The 17,530-nt window shown below is 55.8% G+C and overlaps 1 protein-coding gene across 1 annotated transcript; it reads left to right on the top strand.

Annotated features, from left to right (window-relative positions):
• The first annotated feature begins 343 nt into the window (after nucleotides 1-343).
• Nucleotides 344-17,204, top strand: Ehmt2 (euchromatic histone lysine methyltransferase 2). Its single transcript, XM_052744234.1, is given in 29 exon segments — nucleotides 344-401; nucleotides 1,048-1,114; nucleotides 1,219-1,425; nucleotides 1,517-1,773; nucleotides 4,884-4,904; nucleotides 4,906-4,969; nucleotides 5,067-5,104; nucleotides 5,187-5,342; nucleotides 7,167-7,304; nucleotides 7,388-7,502; nucleotides 7,654-7,755; nucleotides 7,953-8,101; nucleotides 8,191-8,334; nucleotides 8,417-8,652; nucleotides 8,738-8,920; nucleotides 9,033-9,115; nucleotides 9,393-9,499; nucleotides 9,632-9,754; nucleotides 9,852-9,953; nucleotides 10,268-10,372; nucleotides 10,484-10,638; nucleotides 10,723-10,890; nucleotides 13,690-13,834; nucleotides 14,109-14,186; nucleotides 14,502-14,617; nucleotides 14,756-14,842; nucleotides 15,713-15,791; nucleotides 15,956-16,131; nucleotides 16,795-17,204. Coding segments are annotated over 29 exon segments (3,624 nt in total). The 5' UTR covers nucleotides 344-359; the 3' UTR covers nucleotides 16,976-17,204.
• Nucleotides 17,205-17,530: the final 326 nt, after the last annotated feature.

Below are 17,530 nucleotides of genomic sequence, written 5' to 3'. Positions count from 1 at the left end.
TTGTGCACCAGAGGGACGAACCTGAAACTAAGGCCCAGCCTTTTCTATCTGGTGGCTCAGAACCAGAAAGATACACACAGCAGCTGCAGAGGCTCGGGCTTCACGTGTCACCCAAACCGGGCGGGGACAGGGAAGCCACAGCCCAGACGTGCCTCACCCGTGGTTCCCTGCAGAGCCGAGGCCGGGAGTGAAGGCCCCCTCCCCTGTAGCCCCTAGTTCTGGACCTCCGAGGCCATTCCGGGGGGCAAAAATGGCCAAAAGGCCCGCAGCGGCTCCTTTAAGGCGTCTTCTCGCCCTCCCTCCTTGTCCACGTGACCCGGGGCGGCCGCGCGCCGGCTCGGCCCCCCGCGCAAGCGGCGATGGCGGCGGCGGCGGGAGCTGCTGCGGCGGCGGCCGCCGAGGTGCGGAAGGGGAGGGGGAGAGGCGGGTGCATGCCCGCGCGCGCGCCCGGGGGAAGCGCGCACTCGTGCAATGCTCCGGGGGTGCAACGGGGCCGGGGGGCCCGAGCCGAACTTGCAGCAAACCAGGGGGCCAACACCGGGGGCGGATGAGGGGACCAGGGGGTGGGAGGTGGGGGGAGTGGGCGCCGAGTCGCGCGTGCCACCGCCCGCTGCCCCTGCGTGGGCGGTGGGCGCCGCGACCCCGGGAGCACGCGCGAGGGGCGCGAGGGGCCGTCCGCCGGGCTGGGGCGCAGCGGGCGTTGCAGGGGTTGGTGGCCGGGGTCCCCGCGGCCTGGGGGACAAAGGGGGAGCGGCGCGTGCAGCCGGGAGGAGGGGGCGGGGCCGGGGCGCGGAGGCCACGCCCCCTCCCCCTCCTCTGCTCCCGGCCCCAGAGATGCGGGGTCTGCCGAGAGGGAGGGGGCTGATGCGGGCCCGGGGGCGGGGGCGTGCGGCCCCCACGGGCGGCCGCGGCCGCGGCAGGGGGGGCGCCCACCGAGGACGAGGTAGGCCCCGGAGCCTGCTCTCGCTGCCCAGGGCCCAGGCGTCCTGGGCCCCCCAGCTGCCTGCGGGGCTGACGGGCCCTCCGGTCCCTTGTCTCCCCTCCCAGGGGGAGGCCCCCGCGGAGATGGGGGCGCTGCTGCTGGAGAAGGAGCCCAGAGGAGCCCCCGAGAGAGGTGAGTGTGGCCGAAGCAGGCCCGGCCGGACCTCCACCCTCCCCACCCCCCACCCGGATCCCCGCAGCCTAAGGCCCTGAACTTTTTCTCTTCCCCCCCGACAGTTCATGGCTCTTTGGGGGACACCTCTCCTAGTGAGGAGACCCTTCCCAAGGCCGACCCCGACTCCCTGGAGCCTGCCGGCCCCTCCTCTCCGGCCTCTGTCACTGTCACCGTCGGCGATGAGGGGGCTGACACCCCTGTAGGGGCCACACCACTCATTGGGGAAGAACCCGAGAACCTGGAGGGAGATGGGGGCCGAATCCTGCTGGGTGAGAGGCTGGGGGGAGAGGGAGAGGGGGCGTAGAAGGACCTTCTGCCGGCTTGCTTACCCTGCACCCTGCCTGCTTGCCTCTTTTCTAGGCCATGCCACAAAGTCATTCCCCTCTTCCCCCAGCAAGGGGGGCGCCTGTCCCAGTCGGGCAAAAATGTCAATGACTGGGGCAGGGAAGTCGCCCCCCTCGGTCCAGAGTTTGGCCATGAGGCTGCTGAGCATGCCCGGGGCACAGGGAGCTGCCGCTGCCGGGCCTGAACCCCCTCCGGCTGCGACTACCGGCCAGGAGGGGCAGCCCAAAGTACACCGAGCCCGGAAAACCATGTCCAAACCAGGCAACGGTCAGGTGAGAATGGGGGAGTTGGTGGAGAAAATGGGGATCTCTGGATGGGCCCTTTTTTTAATTTTGTTTTTGTTGTTGGGTTGTTTTTTTATTTTTTCCCCTCCCCTTCCGGGATTTAGCCTTCGGCCTCTTGTATTCAGATTTTTTTTCGAATTTACCAATAGGCTACCAAGTGTCAGATGTGGGGCTGGGCTTGATCCGTGACTAGAGTAATTGCTGGCTTCCTGGAGTTTGTGTCCTTGGGGGAGGGGTGGCCAGCGGAGTAGACTGACAGATGTAGAGTTAATTATATAGTTATTGTCCTAATTACTCTTAGCAAAATGACTGTGCAGGCTCAGCCTTCCTCCCTTCTACCTCTGAGCGAGTCCCTAGGGAACTTTTCCCGTCCGTTCTTTGAGACCACTCTTAGCCGGCCTAAAGTTTTTGCCGGGAACCCTCCCCTGGGAAGGCCACATGCGTGACCGAATGGGAGTGGCAGGGGCCCAGAATCCAGTTCCGACAAGGTTTAAAAGGCTCCTGGTGTCTAGGTGTGGTTTGTGTAGCCTTAGTCTGGGTCTTGTTTTGTTGTTGTTTTGGGAGGTTTTATTGTTGTTTGGGGTGGTTGGTTATTTTTATTTGTGTGTGTGTGAGTAAAAGTGTAACAGGGTCTCAACTGTATTGCGCTGGCTGGCCTCGCACTTACTATGTAGGTCATACTGGCCTTTACCTCACAGAGGTGCGACTTGCCGACTTGCTCTGCCTCCCACCTGGCTTTTTATCTTATTTTTGTCTTTGAGGTGGCCTCAGATAGTTAGGCTCTCTGAAGTTGCTGTGATACCGAGGGTTTAGTTCAGAACCACCCCACCCAGCTGCTGCTTCTCCTTTCTTTTTCAGTCTGTTTCTTACTGTGTTATTCTACCTGCATGTATCTCTGTTTACCACTTTGTGTGCCTGGTGCCCTCTGAGGCTGGGAGAGGGCAGTGGATCCCCTGGAGCTGGAGTGTGAAGCAGTTGTGAGCCACATGTAGGAGCTAGGAAGTGAACCCAGGTCTTCCACAGGAGCAGGAAGTGCTCTTAACCACTGAGCCATCTCTCCAACCCCGCTGTTTTCTGTTTCTGAAAAAATGATTACCTCATCAGAATGTAGTTATTCTTCTCTGGTACAAAGTCCATGTTTGCTCAAGCCCCTCATATAAAATTATGAGGTAGAGGCCAAGTGGACCTCGTGAGTTCTAGGCCAGCCAAGCAGTCAATATTTGCATATGATTTACACATAGCTTCCTTGTAGTTTAGGTCTGTTACAGGTGGTGAGTTAATGTGATTACTACATCAGTAGTTTTTTTTCTTTTTGGGGGGGTGCGGGGTTTGAGACAAGGTTTCTCTGTGTAGTTTTGGTGCCTGTCCTGGATCTCACTCTGTAGACCAGGCTGGCCTTGAACTCACAGAGATCCGCCTGCCTCTGCCTCCCGAGTGCTGGAATTAAAGGCGTGGCCACTGCCGCCCTGCTACATCAGTAGTTTTGAAGACTGGTATAGACACAGTTTTTTAAATTGTACTTAAGTGTGTATATGCAGTGGGGGGCAGTGGAGGACAGAGGACATCTTTGCGGAGCCTGATCTTCCACTTTTTCTTTCTTTTTTTTTTTTGTGTGTGTTTGTTTATTTGTTTTTTTGAGACAGGGTTTCTCTGTGTGGCCCTGGCTGTCCTGGAACTCACTCTGTAGACCAGGCTGGCCTTGAACTCACAGAGATCTGCCTGCCTATGCCTGCCGAGTGCTGGGATTAAAGGCGTGCGCCACCACCGCCCGGCTTCCTTCCCCTTTTTTGTGGGGTCCAGGAATCACCCTCAGCTGTGGAGTTTACACAGCAGACCTCCCTGCCCACCGCCCGGCTCCTTCCCCTTTTTTGTGGGGTCCAGGAATCACCCTCAGCTGTGGAGTTTACACAGCAGACCTCCCTGCCCACTGAGCCATTTCCATGCCCTGCAGCTTTCTTTTTACTTGTTTTTGTTTTTTCGGGACAGTTTTTAGTGTTTAGGTGTTGTTGCTCTGCCACTCAGGAGATGCTAGTGGTTGAGAGTTCTTAAACAGATCTTGCAGAGGACTCCGGTTGGGATGCCGGCATCATGTGGCAGCCCTCAGCCACCTTCAGTTTCAGGGGATTTAATGCCATCTTCTGGCCTTCACACAATGAGCACATAAGCTCACAGAGATGTGTAGATAAGTAATAAATAAATAATATTTTAGCTCCACATCGGAGACCTGTGGGTTTCTTTCTTTCTTTCTTTCTTTCTTTTTTTTTTTTTTTTTTTTTTTTTTTGGTTTTTCAAGACAGGGTTTCTCTGTGTAGTTTTGGTGCCTTTCCTGGATCTTGCTCTGTAGACCAGGCTGGCCTTGAACTCACAAAGATCCGCCTGCCTCTGCCTCCCAAGTGCTGGGATTAAAGGCGTGCACCACCACCGACCGGCACCTGTGGGTTTCTGTTCACATTTTCTTCCTATATCCACCGACTGATTTTTTTATTACTGATTTCAGCTGGCAGTGGCGAACATACCTTTAATCCCAGCATTTGGGAGGTAGAATCAGGAAGAAGTCTGTGAGTTTTGGGACAGCCTGATCTACACAGGGAAGTCCAGGCCAGCCAGGGCTGGATACCCTGCAACATGTGACGCCCGTCTCAAAAAACAACAACAAAAATAGGAAACTTTGGGAGTCAGTTCTCTCCTCTCGCTATCTGGGTCTCGAGGACTGAATTCAGCTGGTCAGGCTTGGCTGCAGACACCCGTAACTGCTGAGCAGTCTTGCTGGCTTCAGGGAACATTGTGGAGCTATGGCCAACCATAGCTCTCCCGCCAGGGCTCTAAGCTGGTGGAGGCAGAATGGTAATTTAATTTGGTAACGTGCTTATTTCATTAGCATAGTGCCCTCAGGTTTCCTCCAGCTTGTATACGCCCAAATTTCCTTTCTGTTGGTGTTTGGTGATTTGTTTTTGAGACAGGGTCTCACTTTGAGGCTCTGACTGGCCTGGAGCTGGCAGAGTCCCTCCGCCTCCCAGAGTGCTGGGATTAAAGGTGTGCGCCACCACACCAGGCCCCCAGGTTTCCTTCTGACTGAAAGTCCTTCCTTCATGCTCCAGCCTCCAGTCCCCGAGAAGCGGCCCCCCTGAAGTGCAGCATTTCCGCATGAGTGATGACATGCACTCCCTGGGGAAGGTGACCTCAGGTTAGCCGCCCCTGCTCCTCTCCATACATGCTCCCTGTGGCTTGGTGTGTTCTGTCCCAGGGCTTAGAGCTCTGTCCTCACTGTTCTGTCTTTCCAGATGTGGCCAAAAGGAGAAAGCTGAACTCTGGCAGCCTGGTGAGCTGAAGAGGAAGGCCTGGGGGCGGGTGGGAGGAGTGGGGGCCAGTCCAGTAGCCCCAGACTTTCAACCTTTTTCTAGTCGGAGGACTTTGGCTCTGCCCGGGGCTCAGGAGATGTGACCCTGGAAAAAGGAGAGCCCAGGCCCCTGGAAGAGTGGGAGACGGTGGTGGGCGATGATTTCAGCCTCTACTATGACTCTTACTCTGTGGATGAGCGAGTGGATTCTGACAGCAAGGTGAGCTGGCATGGCCGGCCCTCCGCTTCCCTGTCCAGTCTTATTCTTTCTCTCTAATCAGAACACTCACTAATCCTCCGCCCTGTGTGGTCTGCAACCATTTTTTCATCCCTCATCTCGTCCCTGCCCCTCTCTGTCCAACATGGCCTCCCTGCTCGGTGGTGGCTCCTTTGTTTCCTTTCTGGGTAACTTACTCATTATTTTGATGGTGTTGTAGTGGGTTTTGCTTTGTTTTGTTTTGTTGGTTTTGTTTTTGTTTGACAGGGTCTCACCATGTGGCCCTTACTGGAAAACCAAGCTAATGTCAAACTCCTAGAAACCTGCCTGCCTCTGCCTCTGCCTCTCCAGTGTTGGGAGGAAAGAGGACAGCCTGTGGGGCGTGGTTCTCTGCTTCCATGTAGGCCCCGGGGGTTTTGCCTCTTCCGTGGGTTTCAGTTTTTAGACTATTTCCCCGGTGTTTGAGGTTGCAGCTTGGCAAGCTCGGCACTTGGATCTACATCACCAGACAAGCTCTGATATGCGGGGGCATTCGGCTCTTCTCTGTGAAGCCTGGGGATCGAGCTTGGACCCCGACATCAGAGCTGCAGGCACTTTACCCCATTCCTCTTTTATTTTTTTTTTTTTCTGTTTTTTGGGGTTTTTGAGATAGGATTTCTCTGTAGCCCTGGCTGTCCTGGATCTCGTTCTATAGACCAGGGTGGCCTTGAACTCATAGAGATCTGTCTGGCTCTGCCTCCTGAGTGCTGGGATTAAAGGGATGCTTTTTGGGGCGGGGGGTTGGAGGGTTGAGACAGAGTTTCACTTTGTAGCCTGGGCTGGCCTTGAACTTCAATTTCACCTGCCTCTGCTCCCCACCCCCACCCCCAGGACTGGGATTACAGGAGCTTGTTGCCACTCATGAAAGGGTTTTCTCCCTAATTACCTATTGAAAGCAAGTCAGTTTACAGGATTTCCCACCCTTGGCTCAGTGGGCCCGAATCCCTCCAACCTTGTCTGCTTGTGAATGATTGAGCTGTTCACAGTTCAGAAGCGGATTCCCCTCTAGTTCCTTAGCTGTTTGTCTCAGGATGCAATCTCATGTGCCCTTGGATGCCCTGAGACCAGCATCACAGATGGTTGCCAGCTACCTTGTGGGCGCTGGGAACTGAACCCAGGTGCTGTTTGAGAGCAAAGGTTCTCTTAACTGCTGAGCCATCTCTCCAGCCCCAGCCCCTGAGCTGCTGATCCTCCTGCCTCATGTCTCCCACGTGCTTGTCCTACAGGCGAATGCTGCCACATCTGGAGCTTCTGGGTTTTTTTGTTTGTTTGTTTGTTTTCAAGAAAATTTGGAAGTGGGTACTGGCGCCTCCTCCCCTCACCTGACATTGGAAGCCGTGTAGGATGTTTGGTCATTTCTCTTAGTGTTAAATGTTGACACACTCCAGAGGCAGAGGTAGTTGGATCTCTGAGTTCCAGGCCAGTCAGGACTACCCAGTGAGACCCTGTCTCCAAACAAACAAAAAGAAGACATTGGGCCTGTGGTTTCCGGTGATGGCAGCCTGTCCCCTTCGTTAGAGAACAACTCGTTAGCTTCTTATGTTTTGGTTTCGTCGCCTTGGGTAGTCGGCGTCTGTCTGTGTTTCATAAAACCGGCCCTTTTTACTGCTGCGTAGTATGCTGTGCCCGTCTTTATCCAGCCCGATCTGCCTCCTGCCCTCATCACCTCCAGAGAGCTTCCCCCGGCGGTGGGGAGGTGACCTTATGGGGCCTTTGGATTCACTGTGTCTTGCTCTCGAAGGAGATGGATGCAGTTGGCTGTTTTTCAGCCTGATTTTCCTCTTTCAGTCTGAAGTTGAAGCTTTAGCTGAACAATTGAGTGAAGAGGAGGAGGAGGAAGAAGAAGAGGAGGAGGAAGAGGAGGAGGAGGAAGAGGAGGAGGAGGAAGAGGAGGAGGATGAGGAGTCAGGCAACCAGTCTGACAGGGTAAGGGCAGACACTGGCTTCCCTGGAGGAGTGGAGAGCTGTTGGGAGTCGGAGCAGAGCTCCTGAGGCTTGCTCCTCCACAGAGTGGCTCCAGCGGCCGGCGCAAGGCCAAGAAGAAGTGGCGGAAAGACAGCCCGTGGGTGAAGCCATCTAGGAAGAGGCGGAAGCGGGAGCCTCCGAGGGCCAAGGAGCCGAGAGGTGAGAGGGCTCCTCTGCCCTTGGGTCCCCTCCTCCGGCCCCAGAGAGTAGTACGCGCTCGGATGCTCATGCATGCTCGCCGTGGACCGCATGTGCGCACGCGCCCAGGCCCCGCGAGCTCCCGCTCTCACTCTCTCTGTCTCTGTGTCAGGAGTGAATGGTGTGGGCTCCTCAGGGCCCAGTGAGTACATGGAGGTCCCTCTGGGGTCCCTGGAGCTGCCCAGCGAGGGGACCCTCTCCCCCAACCACGCTGGTAATTAATTGCCAACTGCCGGGGCAGGGAGCCACTAGGGGTGCCCGTGGGGGTGGAGGGAAATCCTGCCAGAGCTGGGGTGTTCAGTCCAGGCTTTGGGGTTCTAGAATGTAGAGGGGCGGCTGGGTGGGAAGGAGAGGACCCTTCCAAGGGGTGAGGGGCAAGGCCTCCATCATCTCCGTTTCTTCCTGTCCAAGGGGTGTCCAATGACACATCTTCACTGGAGACAGAGCGCGGGTTTGAGGAGCTGCCCCTCTGCAGCTGCCGCATGGAGGCACCCAAGATAGACCGCATTAGTGAGAGAGCGGGACACAAGTGCATGGCCACGGAAAGTGTGGATGGAGAGGTGGGTCTGAGGTGCTGGCTGGGGAGGCATAGGGAGAGGGAAGCTGGGCCCTGGCCTCACTGTCCCGCCCTCACCCTCCTTCTCCCCAGCTGTCGGGTTGCAATGCCGCCATCCTCAAGCGGGAGACCATGCGGCCTTCTAGCCGAGTGGCGCTGATGGTACTCTGTGAGGCCCACCGTGCCCGCATGGTCAAACACCATTGCTGCCCAGGCTGCGGCTACTTCTGCACAGCGGTGAGTGAGTTACCACCGGGGTAGGTGCGTGGCCTAATGCAGGAGAGGGCTCAGAGACTCACTGCCCTCTCTCTCTCCCCAGGGTACCTTCCTGGAATGCCACCCTGACTTCCGAGTCGCCCACCGCTTCCATAAGGCCTGTGTGTCCCAGCTCAATGGGATGGTCTTCTGTCCCCACTGTGGAGAGGATGCTTCGGAGGCCCAGGAGGTGACCATTCCCCGGGGCGATGGGGGAACCCCTCCGGCTGGCATGGCAGCTCCTGCCCCGATACCCCTGGCACAGGATGCCCCAGGGCGAGCAGATACCTCCCAGCCCAGGTACTGGCCTCTCCCTCCCCTGGCCCCCTGCCCTGTTTTCCGTCTTATCTCCCCTGCCCCCAAACCTCAGAACCTTCTCCCACAGTGCGCGAATGCGAGGGCATGGAGAGCCCCGGCGCCCGCCCTGTGATCCCCTGACAGACACCATCGACAGCTCAGGGCCTTCACTAACCCTGCCTAACGGGGGCTGCCTCTCAGCTGTGGGTCTGCCCCCAGGGCCGGGCCGTGAAGCCCTGGAGAAGGCCTTGGTCATTCAGGAGTCAGAGAGGTAAGTTGGTGCTGTTTTCAGGGTATCAGTCGGGACTGGGCCAGAGAAGCAGGTGTTGATGTTGGTGCTCAAATCTGAACAGCCCGCCTTCTCCCCCTGCGTCCCCCGACAGGCGGAAGAAGCTCCGATTCCACCCACGGCAGCTGTACCTGTCAGTGAAGCAGGGGGAGCTGCAGAAGGTGATCCTTATGCTGCGTGAGTGCCACATCCCACCCCAGGAACTGAGGACTTGGTGTAGTGGGAAGGTCACGTGACCCTTAGTGATGGCAAAGTGGTAACCTGCTGGTGCTGGGTTCAGTGGTCATATGCATAACTCACGTGAGCTTGCCCAGCATGGGCCGAGTGCCTCCTCCAGTGCAGGGTAGGACTGAGGGGTCAGCACAGCTTGCCCAGCAGGGAATCCTGGGAAGCCTCCCTGGAGGTAGTGGTGCCCCACTCCTTCACTTACCCTTTGTCTCTTCCGGCCCTGCAGTAGACAACCTGGACCCCAACTTCCAGAGTGACCAGCAGAGCAAGCGCACACCCCTGCACGCAGCCGCGCAGAAGGGGTCCGTGGAGATCTGTCATGTGCTGCTGCAGGTCAGGCGTGCGGACCTCCCCCCCACCCACCCCCCACACACACCTCACTGTCCAGCCCTCTCCCACTGTCCAGCCCTCTCCCCCTCCCCAGCACCCCATCCCTGGTACCAGCTCTCCTGCCCCTCCTCACAGGCAGGAGCCAACATCAATGCCGTGGATAAGCAACAACGCACGCCGCTGATGGAGGCCGTGGTGAACAACCACCTGGAGGTGGCGCGGTACATGGTGCAGCTGGGTGGCTGTGTCTACAGCAAGGTGAAGGAGCTGGAGGGCAGCGGTGCAGGGCAGTGGGAGGGAGGGAGGACTGGGGTGGGGGCCAACTGAAGGGCTCACTGGCTCTCGTCTCCCTCAGGAAGAAGATGGCTCCACCTGTCTCCATCATGCAGCCAAAATTGGGAACTTGGAGATGGTTAGCCTGCTGCTGAGCACAGGGCAGGTGGACGTCAATGCGCAGGTCAGCAGCCTGGCCGCGCCTCCCATGCACAGGTCCCTGGGCGTTCGTCCCACTCGGTCCTCCCCCTGATTGCTGACCCTCTCCCACCGCCTCCCACTCCTTATGCTGGTTCCCTTCAGTCCTGTCTGTGGTTCGTGGAACTCTGAGTTCCTCCCTTTATCTCTGAAAGTGTCCAGTGAGGTCCCCTGTGGGTGTGTGGGAGTGCGCTTCTGGGTACTACCCCATTTTCTGGCCTCAGCTGTCCCCGAGGAAGTGCTCCTGAGCTGTTTTCTAGCCAGCAAGGCTGGGCCCTCATTCTTTTCTTCCCCCCTCAGGACAGTGGGGGCTGGACGCCCATCATCTGGGCAGCCGAGCACAAGCACATTGACGTGATCCGGATGCTGCTGACCCGGGGTGCCGACGTCACCCTCACTGACAATGTGAGGGACACTCTCGAGCACTGAGGGCTAGTGGTGGCGGGTAGCTGTGGGACCGCTGTGCAAAGTGCAGACTGAATTCACGGACACCATTTCTGCCCCGCTCCTGCACAGGAGGAAAACATCTGCCTGCACTGGGCCTCCTTCACGGGCAGCGCTGCCATTGCCGAGGTCCTCCTGAATGCCCGGTGCGACCTCCATGCCGTCAACTACCATGGGGACACACCACTACACATCGCTGCCAGGGAGAGCTACCATGACTGTGTGCTGTAAGCCCCAACTTCCCCAGGCCCTGGTGCCCACACCCGTTGCCCAGTCTCTGACCCAGGCCTTGGCATTCTGTCACTCCTCAGGTTGTTCCTGTCTCGTGGAGCCAACCCTGAGCTTCGGAACAAGGAAGGAGACACAGCCTGGGACCTGACCCCGGAGCGTTCTGACGTATGGTTTGCACTGCAGCTCAACCGCAAGCTTAGACTTGGGGTAGGGAACCGGGCTGTGCGCACCGAGAAGATCATCTGCCGGTAAGTGCGACCCCAGCACCTTTGACCAGTGCCGCCGCCTTGCACTGTCAGCCCCAGAGTCCCTCAGAGGCACAGGATGCCCCAGAATTGCTAGAATCCTCTTGCCAATAGGGCAGATGGAAATAAAGGACTCTGCCAGGGAGACCCTCCATGGGTAAGGGAGCCTGCTGCCAAACTAACAAACTGATTTCAGTCCGTGGACCCACATGATAGGTGGAGAAAACCAGTTCCTCCAAGTTGTCCTATGACACACACACACACACACACACACACAGAGCATGACGCACTCAACACACAATTGAAAAAATATAAAAGCAGGGCGTGGTGGCCCACACCTTTAATCCCAGCACTCAGGAGGCAGAGACAGCTGATCTTTATGAATGAGGCCAGCCTGGTTTGTGTCTATATACTGAGTTCCGGGCCAACTGGGGCCACCTTAACTTAAAGAAGGAAAAAAAAGAGAGGAAAAAGATAAAAAAGAAAGAGAGAAACATGTCCCAACCCCTGGAGGTGGCTGAGGCAGGAGGACTGTGAGTTCGAGAACAGATACCCAAAAAGTTGAGAATTTCAAGTCGGGCGGTGGTAGCGGCGCACACCTTTGATCCGAGCACTGGGGAGGCAGAGGCAGGCGGATCTCTGAGTTTGAGGCCAGCCTGGGCTACAGAGTGAGTTCCAGGACAACCAGAGCTACACAGAGAAACCCTATCTTGGAAAAAAACAGACAAACCAAACACCAAGAATTTCAGATGGGAACTGGGTGTCACCTGCAGCCCTCCAGTTCTCAAGGCTGAGGCAGGAAGAGACCTACCTTTTAAGCCTTTAAGTTGGAGAGCAGCCTTTGTAACATAAGAGACTCCGACTTAAAAAAGGAAAAAGATTTAAAAAAAACAAAAAACCCAACCAAGGCCAATCTGAGGTGGCTGACAGTACTTGCCATATAGACTGCTGGGTTCAAGTCCTGGAGCCTGCTGGAGGAGAGAACAGGCTCCTGAAGGTTGTCTTCTGACCATCATATGTAAGCTGTATCATGTGTATGCCATATACACATACATATGTACGTACGGATGTAATAAGATTTAAACTAGAAATTTTGAAGCCAGTGTGGTGTAGACCTTTAATTCCAACACTGGGGAGGTAGAGGCAGGCTGATCTCCGAGTTCCAGGACTAGATGGTAAGACACAGCCTCAAAGAAGTAGGTGGAACCCTGTCTCGAAAAAAAAAAAAAAAAAAAAAACAAAAAAAAAAAGAAGTGGGTGGAAGAGCACTGGAACGGTGACTTTTTTTTTTTTTTCTTCTCAAGACAGGATTTCTCTGTGCAGTTTTGATGCCTGTCCTGGATCTTCTTCTGTAGACCAGGCTGGCCTCAAACTCACAGACTGCTGCCTGGCTCTGCCTCCCAAGTGCTGGGATTAAAGGCGAGCGCCACCACCACCCGGCCCAGGAGTGCTAACTTTTAAGACAGGGTGTCGCCGGGCGGTGGTAGCGCACGCCTTTAATCCCAGCACTCTTGGGAGGCAGAGCCAGGCGGATCTCTGTGAGTTCGAGGCTACCAAGTGAGTCCCAGGAAAGGCGCAAAGCTACACAGAGAAACCCTGTCTCAAAAACCAAAAAAAAAAAAAAAAGACAGGGTGTCACTCTGTAGACCAGGCTGGCCTTGAACTCACAGAGATCTGCCTGCCTCTGCCTCCCAAGTGTTAGGATATAAGGTGTGTGCCACCACACCTAGAAAGGGCTGGTGACCTTTAATGGCAGCAGAGACAGAGGTTCTCTGAGCTCCAGGGTAGCCAGGGGTACCTACATATGAAACCCTGTCTCAAAAAAAAAAAGAGGGGCCGGAGAGATAGCTCAGCGGTTAAGAGTACTAGCTGCTCTTGCAGAGGACCTGGCTTCAGTTCCCAGCCCCTACATGGTAGCTACAACCGTCTGTAAATTCCACAGGATCCAGGCCTCGTTCTCACCTCTCTGGGCACCAAGCATGCGTGTGGTACACATGTTTATGTGCAGGTGAAATATTCATACACACAAAATAAATCTTAATTTTTTTTTTTTTAGATAAACAGATTCATAAGCTTATAATACAAGTGTGTTCTGTGCAAGCTGAGTGTGGTGGTGCATGCCTATAATCTCAGCATCTCAGGAGGCTGAGGCAGGATAATTTCATGTTTGAGGCTGGCCTGGGCCCTGTAGCAACACTGTCTCCAGTTAAAATGTAAAAGGCCCCAGTCCAGTATGGTTGACATATGCCTGTAGCCAGCACTTGAAGCTGGAGGCAGGAGCATTAAGAGTTCAAGTCATTTTCAATTGTATTGCAAGTTGAGGCCAGTCTAGGCCAGTATGATGCTGTGTCTCACAAGGAGGGGTGGGGCGCAGAAGGAGCTGGAAACATAATTCAGTAGTAAAACATTTATTTGTCTCACATGCTAGTTCATATGTGCTGTTGGGCTCAATCCCTAGTCTCACTAAAAAAAAAAAAAAAAAAAAAAAAAAAAAAAAAAAAAAAAAAAGGTGCAATATTTGGGACATAATTATTCAGGTTATTCCTTATTAATCTAAAATCAGTGTTTTCCTTTGTATCTATCATTTTGTGTTTTAAAACTGTCTTACTATGTAGCCCTGGCTGGCCTTGAACTCACAGAAATCCACCTGCCTCTGCTTCCAGAGTGCTGGGATTGAAGGCGCCACCACACCAGCCAGTACCTATTCTGTCTGGCATCCTTCCTCCTTATGTCCAAGGAACTCCAGCATGGCCCCTCAGGAATACTCTGGCTCTGTCTTAGCTTTATCTGTCCCTTCTGCAGGGATGTAGCTAGAGGCTACGAGAATGTGCCCATCCCCTGCGTCAATGGTGTGGATGGCGAGCCCTGCCCCGAGGATTATAAGTACATATCCGAGAACTGTGAGACGTCCACGATGAACATTGACCGGAACATCACTCACCTGCAGGTGAGTCACGGGTCCCAGGTGTCCGCAGAGACACTTAGCAGGGCTGAGCAAAATTAGACCACGTGGCTGAGGGAGCAGGAGCTGAAAGGAACCTGTTGTAGGGCCGCATCCATATTGGGGAACATGGAGACCCCCCCCCCCATTAGAACATGGAGATTTCCCCTCACCCATCACCAACCGCTGTCCTGAAACATGGACCCATGATTGAGGGGGAGAAAGCATTGGCAGCTGAGGGCAGGGTGAATCCCACTCACACGGACTCTGCCCCACCCAGCACTGCACGTGTGTGGATGACTGTTCCAGCTCCAACTGTCTGTGTGGCCAGCTCAGCATCCGCTGTTGGTATGACAAGGTGCGTGTCCCTCGTCTGGCCAAGTCTGTCTGGCCGCTCCCACTAGGAGCCAGAACCCTGCTCTGGTGGGGGAAGAGACACAGGGTGCGGCAGGAAGCTCTGGGACCCTGCCAGGAATGCAGTGGGCCTCTGCTCGGCTATGTGCAAATGGACTCTGATGCCTGCCTGCCTGCACACTTCCTGGTCTCTGACCTCAACTGCAGACTCTCTGCACCCCTCTCCCCTGCTTTGGGCTGGGGTCAGAGTGGAGTTTCCTGTGGAGTCCTCTGGGTCCCGGGCAGCTGAAACCACTGTCCCCCTCCCTCCGCACCCCAGGACGGGCGGCTGCTTCAGGAGTTTAACAAGATCGAACCCCCCCTGATCTTTGAGTGTAACCAGGCATGCTCCTGCTGGAGAAGCTGCAAGAACCGCGTGGTGCAGAGCGGTATCAAGTGAGGCGCCCGCCCCGGCACCCTGCCTCGCCTCCGCCTCCCTGCCTCGCCTCCGCCTCCCTGCCTCGCCTCCGCCTCCCATCCCCTGGGCCGCTTCCAGGTGCCCCACACTCAGTGTGACCCCCTCTCCATCTCTAGGGTGCGGCTGCAGCTCTACCGTACAGCCAAGATGGGCTGGGGGGTCCGTGCCCTGCAGACCATTCCCCAGGGCACGTTCATCTGCGAGTAAGTGCACTCTGGGGACCTGGTGCTGGGGGCTCTGCCGACTCCTGCCCAACAGGACAAAGCCTGCACCCACTCTGCCTGAGTCCCAGAGCTCCTTGTCACCATTTCATGTCACTCACGGAGCGTATTTCCAAACGTCACACACTTCCCCTGCACTCTGCCTAGCTGAGTGAATGCCAGTGACAGACAGACCTGGGTTTGGGCTGAGCTCTGTTGGGTGTCCTTGGCCACATTATTTAACCTCCTTCAGCCTTATTTTTCTTACCTGTTAAGTGGAGAATAGCTCCTTCCTGTCCACTTCCTCCCTTCTGGCCATTACAGCAGAGAAGCCTCTTCGCCAGCTCTGAGGACCACCCAGCTCTTTCCTTCATGTTCGCTCAACTTCACAAACAAGCAGCTTTCCCACCACCTGCCCTCTGCCCTGGGCCTCCCCGCTCTTCACTGCTCAGTCACCTGCCTCCCAGCCAGTGTCTCAGTCCCCGTCCTCCATTCCTCGCCCTGTGGGATAGTTCCTGGTGCACAGGCCTCCCTGTGTCCAAGCCTGGCATCTTTCCACCCAGCCAGCCACCATGGATACTAATCCCCAGACCACAGCCCGCCCCAGGCTCACACCCTCCCCCATCACTTCCCACCTGCTGTTCCAGCTGTACAGTGAGACACCCAGTGGCTGGACTATGTGCTGCATCCCTCTTAGGCTGGCCTCAGCCAGTGTCTGCTCCCCAGGCTCTGAGTAACCCACACAGCCCCAGCAGTGACCCTGGTGGCTCACAGTGATGGGCAGCTGAGAAGTGGAAGATTACAGGGATTGAGTGGACGGGAGATGGGCCTGGAGCCCTGCTCAGGTTCAGAACCGTAGTTTCTGCCCGATAGGTATGTTGGAGAGCTGATCTCTGATGCTGAGGCCGATGTGAGAGAGGATGATTCTTACCTCTTTGACTTGGACAACAAGGTAGGCAGGCAGCACCTGTGCCCTCTACTCCCAGAAGCTGCTTTCTGGAGCCACCTGGGACATGGGCGAGTGGGAAAGCTGGGTGGAGGGACTGGGTATCACTGTGGGAAAACTAGCCAGGCAGGTGAGTAGAGATGGGTATTTAGAGCACTGCCCCTCCACAGGATGGAGAGGTTTACTGCATTGATGCCCGTTACTATGGCAACATCAGCCGCTTCATCAACCACCTATGTGACCCCAACATCATCCCTGTCCGGGTCTTCATGCTGCACCAAGACCTGCGGTTCCCGCGCATTGCCTTCTTCAGCTCCAGGGACATCCGGACTGGAGAGGAGCTGGGGTGAGGTGCCCCGGAAATCCTGGGGCCTGAGGGTTGCGGGCACCTGGTATCCACAGACCAGAGGAAACTGACCAGCCTTAGTGTCCCTTGGAGGGCTTGTTAAAACTGCAAGGCAGGTGTGGTGGCATACGTTCATAATCACAGCATTCAGGAGGCTGAGGCAGGGGGATCCCAAACAGTCTGTCTCAAAAAAGAAAAAGGCCCAGCCTGTCTTGGTGTGACATGCCCGTCACACCCTCACTGAGGGGTCAAGGCAGAAGTAACCACCAGTTTAAGGCCAGCCTGGTCTGTGTAGAGAGTTCCAGGACAGCCAGACCTATATAGAGAAACCTTATCTCAAAAACAAACCCAAAGGAGGTGGTGGGTTGGGGGGAGGGGGGGTTTGCAGGGTTTAGCTGAATGGCTTCGTACTTGGAAATCGTGTGCAAGGCCCTGGGCTCCATCCCACCTCCCATACATAGCCTCAGGGTATTCTGGTTGACAGAGCTGGGAGGCCAGAAGCCTGCGTTTATGACAGTTCTGGGGTGGTATGAGTCAACAGACCCTACACGGACTTGGAATCCATCTGGAGGAGTGATTGGGTGGAAGGGAATGGGTCCCGACTCGAGAGAAGGCTCCCAGCGTTCTTTGAGATGGGTTCTGAGTGTCCAGGTCCTCTGCCAGGTTTGACTACGGTGACCGGTTCTGGGATATCAAGAGCAAGTACTTCACCTGCCAGTGTGGCTCCGAAAAGTGCAAGCACTCAGCTGAGGCCATTGCCCTGGAGCAGAGTCGCCTGGCTCGGCTGGACCCCCACCCTGAGCTGTTGCCTGAGCTCAGTTCCTTGCCCCCCATAAACACCTGAGGACTCTTAAATCCAGGCTGGGGCACTGCCCTTCAGACATTCCTCCATCAGAGACCCCAGTTAGGCCTGGAAGGTCCACAGCCCCTCTCCCAGAGCTGGTTTCTCGCTGGGAGTGTGACTCCGGGGCTGGCCACACTCCACTGAGCCAGGCCTCAGTTTGCTGAATTGAAGTTGGGCCTCTGCCAACTGATTCTCTGTGTTCTCAATAAATGTTGGGTTTGGTAATAAACTGTGGTGATTGTTTCAGGTCGGTGAGGATTGTGGGGCTGGGGGACAGGTGGGTAGAAAGCAGGTTGCTGCCGGCTGCCACCGGGTGGGAAAGGAGGGCTATGGGGGACCGTGGTCAGGATTTAAAAAAAGGCAAATCACAGCCTTGAGATTTGCAAAGGTGTGCCACAGTTCAAGCACTTTGAAAAATTACACAGTTGTTTTTTTATCAAAGTACTCCACGTTCTTCCTCCTGTGGTCTGAGGCATACGGCAAGCAGCTCCTGAGGCCCAGTATCTCCACTGCTGGTCAGAGCTGAAATCAGAAGAAGGAACTAGAGTGTGTCGG

The sequence above is a fragment of the Peromyscus californicus genome, unplaced genomic scaffold, assembly GCF_007827085.1.
Source record: "Peromyscus californicus insignis strain IS unplaced genomic scaffold, ASM782708v3 Scaffold_19__1_contigs__length_69161282, whole genome shotgun sequence".
Classification (NCBI taxonomy): domain Eukaryota; kingdom Metazoa; phylum Chordata; class Mammalia; order Rodentia; family Cricetidae; genus Peromyscus; species Peromyscus californicus.
Note: the sequence above shows the minus strand (reverse complement) of the source record. Positions and strands in the feature narration are given on the sequence as shown.